Source organism: Saccostrea cucullata, unplaced genomic scaffold (genome assembly GCF_032062105.1).
Source record: "Saccostrea cucullata isolate Sc308-1 unplaced genomic scaffold, CSIRO_AGI_Scuc_v1 ctg11398, whole genome shotgun sequence".
NCBI classification, from domain to species: domain Eukaryota; kingdom Metazoa; phylum Mollusca; class Bivalvia; order Ostreida; family Ostreidae; genus Saccostrea; species Saccostrea cuccullata.
The window spans coordinates 1-8,471 of NW_026922842.1; the positions used below are offsets into that span (position 1 = coordinate 1).

At 33.8% G+C, this 8,471-nt stretch overlaps 2 protein-coding genes across 2 annotated transcripts; one reads left to right on the forward strand and one right to left on the reverse strand.

Annotated features, from left to right (window-relative positions):
• Positions 1-2,608: 2,608 nt before the first annotated feature.
• LOC134262584 (uncharacterized) lies at positions 2,609-4,554 on the reverse strand. Its single transcript, XM_062744975.1, has 2 exons — positions 3,625-4,554; positions 2,609-3,473 (listed from the first exon to the last, which is right to left on the reverse strand). Exons 1-2 carry the CDS (start codon positions 4,289-4,291, stop codon positions 2,692-2,694), a joined length of 1,449 nt encoding a protein of 482 aa, XP_062600959.1. The 5' UTR covers positions 4,292-4,554; the 3' UTR covers positions 2,609-2,691.
• A 1,572-nt stretch (positions 4,555-6,126) lies between these two features.
• Positions 6,127-7,724, forward strand: LOC134262585 (uncharacterized). The gene is made up of 2 exons (XM_062744976.1): positions 6,127-6,233; positions 6,435-7,724. The coding sequence occupies exons 1-2, from the start codon at positions 6,215-6,217 to the stop codon at positions 7,004-7,006; spliced, it is 591 nt and encodes a 196-aa protein (XP_062600960.1). The 5' UTR covers positions 6,127-6,214; the 3' UTR covers positions 7,007-7,724.
• The last annotated feature ends 747 nt before the right edge of the window (positions 7,725-8,471 follow it).

The following is an 8,471-nucleotide window of genomic DNA, read 5'->3' on the forward strand; positions in this document are numbered from 1 at the left end:
ATCAACATGAATGTACAAGTTATTTGTTATCTAGGAATTTCCTGTCACAGCTTACAAATTGAAGTGGGGAGATTTACCAATATTTCTCCTGAAGATCGATTATGTAGATGTAACATTCATTTTGTTTTTATAACATTGTCATGTAATATGATCGTCAAACATCCCCCCCCCCAAAAAAAAAAAAAAACTCAGTTTATTAATAGTAAATCTCCATACTTCTCAGCTTTAGATGATGAACCAAAAAAATATTGGTCACTCAATACAGAAGATACGGAAACTCTTAATTTTGCAGGCAAATTTATATAAATGATATCATGTAATAGAAGTGGTCATAGTCCTTTACACATGTCATATGTAAATTCTTCTTTATTCCTTTATAATACAGGATTATTGATAGCTTTTAATAATTGTTTTGCTATTGATTGACTTATCTTTTCCTTATTGTAATAATCTCACACTTTTCTGTTTTGGACTCTAAATTAGAAATTAATACCAATTCTCTGTAACCACCAACCATACATGGGCACGCAAAGTTGTCAATCTTGTTGAAACTTTCCAGAAGTGTTCAGAGTGGCAAATTGAGAAAAAAGTCTGTAGAAGGTCATGCATCTGGTGCCTCGTTACCATGGTAACGGAGGTTCAATTCTCTATTTTTTGACATTATGTGAATTTTCACTTACAGGCGATTTATTTTTCAGGAGGTTTATATCTCTTGACTTTTTTAAACTTTAAACTAAGAAAAACTATGTATCTAATATATATAAATAATACGTATTTGATTTTTTTTGCACTTCTAAAGGGTAACACGGTATTGATTTTTATACAAAAAATGACTTTTTTCAACCAGAATACCCGCTTAAAAACAAGAAAACGCAGCCATCCCAGTAAAATTCCTGATATCGGACAGAATCCCTGCATTGTGAGAGTTTTCAAGACCATTAAAACATTTTTGGGGCTATTGGAAATCGGCATTCTATCTCATGTTGAATACAGCGAAATCTGCACGTTATTTTTGTAAAAGGGGATTCCCCATTTGATTACCTCTTCGAAATGGAGGTAGAAAAGTCAATTATTAAAGTATATCGATCGTAACCATTTCGATCAATCAGTATCAATCAATGAATATGAATATATATTTAAATGAATAAATAAATATATACATTATCATACACTTTTTGATTAATAATTAAAACAAATTTGCGATATTTCGACTTTTTGAAGGTAACACTGAACCTATATATGGCGCGACTTAACCAATACCGCAAAAAGGCGACATGTAAACAAAAACATTGAACGTCAGACGTCAGATACGTCTGCGAAAGATGCCGGAGTTGGGCTGAGTCGTTGGAGTTTTTTTTATATTGTTCTAGTTAGGTTTTGGTAATGGCTTGCGATTTTCGTGAAAAAGATGTACATATCAAGTGTTCCGACCAAACTGAGCGTTTATGGAGAAAGTAAACGACGAAAGCGTAATTATTTGTACTGAATTCGGATTGCTCCCTTCTCAACAAAAATTCTTCTATCTGTGCAAACCATTCTGTCCATGTTTTGGAAACAAACAGTAGAAGAAAACGACGGAACTTCTGTGAAATCCCTTTCATTTTTAACACTCATAAGGGCATAAGAAGAAAATCTGACAGAACACTGACACTTCCAAATGTATACACTATACATGAGAATTTTGGAGTTGTGTTTGCAGTTGGAACAGGTGAGTGGGTTATGTTTTATCTGATTTGAATACAATAAGTACAAAAACAATATTCAATCTATAGGTAGCTCACTACAATGAAATTAATGTTTCATTGCTGAAATAAGGAGAATATACACATTTTGATGATCACATTAGATCTATTATAGATACTATATACATCAGAGTAATTTTATTTTAAATCATAATTAATATATGTACTGAATGAAACATTTTTTGTAATAGAGTGTGTTTATCGACAAGCATATCAATAGATTAGGATTTGTTTTCGATTGTAAACAGGTGTTTATTATTTTGTTTGTTCTAGTTTAAACACCTTATTAATTACAGATAATAGTTTGCTACATGTCCTTCTACCCTTCTATCTTATTTCTCACTCTGAGTGGATTGGTTCCTGAAATCATCATATGTTTAAAGTGCGACACGCTAAAAAAAAAACTTTTGTACACTCACTGGCAGTGTACACTCATTGAATGAGTAATTTGCATTTGGTCAGATTTGATTTGTAGGAAGTGATCATTGTCTCCTTAGTAATATTATGTTATATGTAGACTTTTATAATTTATTATATTTATACAATGGCAATGGAAACCAGTTTTAAACTAATTGAGTTATCCTGGATAAATAATATACAATTATTGCTGTGTTTTGAGGTCAATACAATGATTTAGCCATCTGAGGAGTACAATATTGTACATCGAAGATGGCTAAATCATTGTATTGACCGTAAAAACAGCAATAACTGTTTTATTATATGATTAAATTATAGCAACTGCTTTATTATATGATTACATGTTAGCAATATGATTAAATGATAGCAAACTCCAAAAAGTCTGTTTTTCGATTTAATTGAATATTTTAACAAGAAATTTCAACAACATTTAATGTTCACATTGTAACAGAATAAATGGTACAATAAAATATTGAAACATCAGCTTCTTTTGTCAGGTCAATCTGTCTATCACTGAACATTATAACCATTTTCACTTGAAGTTGACATTGTAATTGATAGTAATATTTGATGAATTGTTTAGAGTCAAAACTGGAAGGCCTGAGGCAATAGACTGAAAAGATGTTCTGGACATCTCTACGTGCTCTGTAACTGTGGTCTGTCCACTTTTACTTACTGAGTTACAAGTACTTGCATTCAGATTCGACAGTGCATTCGTTTCAGAAATACATGGACCCCCCACATTTTGAATGCCATAATCGAAATCTGCACTTCTTAAAATGGAATCAAAATCATCAGGATCATTTAATAAATCTGCCAGTACATTGTCAATGTCAGACAGTGAATTTGATACCGGTATTGACTCAAGTTTCATTTCAGAAGCCTCGAAATAGCTTGTAGTTAATGAATTTTCTTTCTCCTGCACACTGGTGTCAGTACGGAGAGTTTTGGATATACTTTCGGACATTTTCCGCTTTATTTCTGGCTCTGTTTGGCCTGAGTAAGTTTTCAAACTGGACTCCGCACGATGTCCGGTGACACTCATGATGTGACGTCCCGAGAATAAACCTGTTGAATCCAGTGTGTGCACCAAGGTTGCGCGCAAAGAATGATTCGTATACCTCTGTGATAGTCCAGCCTTTTGGGATATTGCAGCCATCAAGTTCCCTATAGTGTTATGTCCCAAAGGAACGTTGTCATACCAATAATGAGAACTAGAAAAATTACGTTTTGGCCTTTGGAAAATTCGGTCACACTTTGGATTAAGATGTCTTTTGTATTTGATGAATGACTTCACTGGGCATAGAGGATCATCTAAAAATAAAATAAAATAAATAAATAAAATGTCACATTGCATTTCTATACATATTTACATTTCTAACATGTTTAAAAAAATACTTTGTCTTTAAAGTTTATAAATAAACAAACCATATTGAACACTGTTTAAGCTATATGATGTACTAACCTGGCATTGCATACATCCTTCCGTCCGCTGTGTTAGCGTTCTCCTGGTGGTTTTTGGTCAGTTCATCCTTGTCTAAATAAATGTAAAGATGGCCCTCTGCATCGTGCCTGGCACTGAAATCCGATATCTTTAACTGATGTAAATTCTCACGGCCTCGGCGTCCAAAATACAAGACAATGTCTACAAACACTTTTTCCTGTAGTTTCACGTTGTTCTCAAGATCAAAATACTGGTACATAAGCTTTAAATCGTTCTTTTCAATAGGAGGGTAATGGGAAACCCCTCCCTTGCCACTGCGTTTTAGCTCCTTGGTAGCTGCGGTGAAAGCCAGTTGTGATTTGCGGAAATCTACTCCATGGATGATGTCCCTTGTATTTTGGGAATTCACCGACAAATGTCTGTTAAGTCCATGTCTAATGGAAAATAAACTGCTGCGTTTATAAAGCTCACCGTTAACTGTTCTCGCCTCCGCATAAAACTTGCTTAACGTAGCATCCAGTTCACTCGGTTCAAACGATTCAAATTCCGTAGATAGACCCTTTTCTTGTAAATAGGTACGAAATATCTTTATTGCCATTTTCGTGGCTTTCTGGGTGTTTTCGGAATCTTTATCTTTTAAAAGTCTATCAAAATCGCTGTCGTCAATCGAAGCAAACCTAGTAGCCATTGTGTATTGGATTGTTTACGTCTGCTGAAGTCATAACCGAACTCGGTGTAAGACGCGCAATTTCATTGGACGACAAAAATAAGAATAATCGATCGCGTCATCAAGAAGTTCCCTATCTATTTTTGGTCCGATGTAGCTTAAATAATTCCTTGTATTGACTTGGAACGTCACGTGCAGGTCAATACAACGTAGTATTTCTCTAACATAGTTGGATCTAAGCCAATCAGAGAGATGGAAATTATTCAATCATATAATAAAGGTTATTATTTTTGTTATTATTATTAAGTCAGCTGATATATGTTAATACAACTTACTTAGTATAATTTTAAAACAATTGCAGGTATATGCAGAAATTGCAGAAAAGAATTATTGGAGGCTGAAATTTTCAATGAAAATGAGTCTGAGCAGCTGGTAAATATTGTATAATATTTGTAAAGTGAGAAAATGTTTGATTACATTAAATTTTTAGTTTTTTTTTGCCAGGAAATGTGTACTTCTCTCTTATTTTACACGTAGATGTAAGGTATATTACATACAATACAAGAAGATATGCTTTCAACCAACATCCTATTTTCAGTTTAGCATTGAAGACTCATTCGAGATTGTAACCCGGTTCCATTAAAACGTACGAGAAAGGTAAGATAAAACAACATCTACTACTGTAACAGTATATTTGTCTGTTTGTTATTATACAGTGGGTCCCATTAAATCAGATATCTCATAATCTGATATTTCGGATATCCTGATATGATATTGCTGCACCAAACCCTAGCTTTTTCTATTTGTCCTTTATTTTTCTTTCTGATATTCTGAATTTATGCAAATCTCCCGTTGTCGGCGTAATGCTAATTTTTCCCTCTTTGTCCTTTGCAAGTTACCTGTTGATATTTTTAAAATTCAAACGTTCTATAACAATTACATCTGTACCTGTATTGCCAGAGTATGGGGCAATCGAAAAACATAATGGGCATATTCATATAGATTTTATTTCTAAGATATTGACCCATAAAGTTGGTAAGGTTAGAGAGGGGAAACAGTGTCTTGCGGTGGTTGATCCTGCAAAGGGGAATGACTTTTGTAAATGTGAAAGTCGTCTATTCTGTTATGCAAAATTTCAAAATCCTGTTATATTGATACAGAAAGTACTAATATACATTGACAGTTAGTCTCAATCCTAACAAATTTACATCTTTTGACCACATATTTTATTTTGTGAACTAAAAGATTGACCTTGTTAATGACAATAAATCAGTTTAAACAGAAAGTACTTGTAAAACTTATGCTTCAATCTTATCAATAATGTAGATAATTACAGTAATATTACACCTTGTGTGTGTGTGTGTGTGTGTGTGTGATATAAAGACTACTAATTTGGTGAATAGGGCATTATGTTAATCAGATATTCTGTTTATCTGATTAAGTTTTATGAATTTTATTCAAAGTTATACAGGGTACGTCAATACATCATATGTAAGACTAAGGGATCAGTAACACCTTTTCATGATTTCATGTATCGATTTCTTTGAAATGATAATTGCGATTACATTTGTAGGCAGCGCTGCCAGCTGCAGAAATCGCCTGGACAGACTTCACAGAGAGCAGTCAGGAAAATAGTCTTAGTCAATCTTCCTCAGTTTCCTGCTGGGATGATAATCGCAGTCTTGATGCTCCCCAGAAGCTTTGAACACGTTGCTTAGTTTGTCAGGTATAAATTTATATATTGCAACTTTCCAAGATCTTTTTATATCATGTTTCCTTTATTCTATCTATTTCATTTTTGTGTCGCCTGCAAACCATAGCGACATATAGGGATCACTTTGTTTCTTTATAGGAAAGTTACTAACCTGGGATCATCTAAGTGCCCCAGAAAATTCTGTAGAACTAAAGACAGTGGCTGGATGGATTGGTGGAGGAATTTCAGAAATGGAAGAAGAAACTCCTGGTAATTTTCAGTTTGATTAGGGATTTTTTACTCTTACTTTCTAGCCACTAAGCAGCAACCAAAAATAACCCCAGAAAAGCTTACATGTACAATAATTCATTGTTTTTTTGTTTATTTATTGTTTTACGTCTCACTCAAGATTTTTTTTTACTTAAATGGAGACGTTACATCTTATCTAACAAAGAATGATTTGATTTGTAGAGGACACTAGTGAGGAGAATCCATCTAGATCATCTGTTCTGGAATGTCCGGAGGGAAGTTGCTCCAAGACATTCTCTACACAAAAGGCTCTTGAAAATCATGTAAACATGGGCAACTGTAGTTTCAGAAGCGATGCCAAAATGAACGTTTCAGAGAAGGCAAAGAGGATGTATGCAGATAAGATTTTGTCTTTCCAGCCACAAAGATCTGTGGTTTTAGAGTCCCACAGCAATACTGATGTATGTAGATGTTCAGAATTAGACATGGGATGGGCCATTAAAGAAAACAGACAAAGAGTAACTTTCACTTCTGGGCAGAAAGCTTTCATGACAGAGAAGTTCGATATTGGGAAGAGGACTGGCAATAAAGTAGATCCGTATATTGCAGCGGAGGAGATGAGGAATTGTGGACTGTTTAGTAGGTCAGAATTCCTTTCTGGTCAGCAGATATCTTCTTTCTTCTCCCGTCTTTGTCAAAAGGAGAAGAGGATGACTGCTGCAGATTTCTGTGCCTCAGAGGAAGAAGACCGAAAAGATCAGATAAGGAATCTCCTATTAGATCAAAATAATTAGGCGTAGGGGTGAGGGGTGGGGGAGATCGATTATATCTGTTGATTAGCTTTTAAATTTGATATGTAATACAACATTGTACTAGTTTTTCAACATATGTGACAAAATTTTACTGTAAGACCAGCTACATGTATTAGAAATATATGCCTTTGTGCAATGTAAATTATAAACTCATGTTGCAACTGTGATATAAAGCCTAACATTTGAATTATTTACCAGTTGCTGAAAAGTTGACAGATTGTGAAAATGCAGCTCAAATGAAAGTTATAAAATTTTTATGTACATTTAATATGATCGTTGTTGAATATTTCTGCAACTTGGAAAATACCATACTGTTCATTCCCACATGCTTAGTACGTTAAGCTCCCGCTAGTCAAAATAGATCTCATGTCATTTTGTTATAGGAATTGGCAGTTCTCTCTTTAAGGTATGCACTGACGATATGCACATGCGATAGCCAAATTTCATATATAACTGTAACAAACAAATGTACATTTGTTGATTAATAATTTGATATATTTGACGTTTTTATTGATATATTATAATTCAAACAATCAGACAATCAATCAATTTTAATACTTGCCAGTTATGATATGCCTATATGTTTCTATGGCAACATACAGATTGTATGATCAAATGCTTGTTTGATTGTGTTGTGTTTACTTCCTTTAGATACATTTAAATGGGCAAATCAGATATTAAATACAATTGAACCCTTGTATTAACTTTTTTGTAATTTTGGCCTTTCAAAAATGGGAAAATTGTCCAAACTTGAACTTTTGAAAAAGGGGAAAATGTCAATTTTGTTTCCATGGTTACTACTTTTAAACCCATTAGCCCCAAAAATATTATTGCATACATTGATTGTACAGTATGTCCCCTTTATAGATATTGTTATGCCCAGCTCCAGCATGGCTGCATTCGAATGAAAAACTTCTTTGAAATATGCCCCAAATTTGACCTTTGAAAAAAAATGGAAAATCTCATTTTTGTTTCCATGGTTACTACTCTTACACTTATTTGCCCCAAGAATATTATTGCATATATTGATAGTACAGTATGCCCCCTTCATAGATTTTATGATGCCAAGCTCCTGCATGACTGCATTCGAATGTAAAGCTGCTTTGAAATATGACCCAAATTTGAACTTTTAAAAAAAGGGGGAAATGTCAATTTTGTTTCCATGGTTACTACTCTTAAACCCATTAGCCCCAAAAATATTATTGCATATATTGATAGTACAGTATGCTCCCTTTAAAGATATTATTATGCCCAGCTCCAGCATGGCTGCAATCGAATGTAAAACTTCTTTGAAATATGCCTCAAATTTGACCTTTGAAAAAAAATGGAAAATCTCACTTTTGTTTCCATGGTTACTACTCTTACACTCATTTGCCCTAAAAATATTATTGCATATATTGATAGTACAGTATGCCACCTTCATAGATTTTATGATGCCCAGCTCTTG

Bases quoted from the DNA above. Each gene is read 5' to 3' on its own strand.
- LOC134262584 (XM_062744975.1), bottom strand. From the start codon at position 4,291: ATGGCTACTAGGTTTGCTTCGATTGACGACAGCGATTTTGATAGACTT. The intron at 3,474-3,624 runs GTTAGTACATCA...TTTTATTTTTAG, and splicing joins AAGGATGTATGCAATGCCAG to ATGATCCTCTATGCCCAGTG.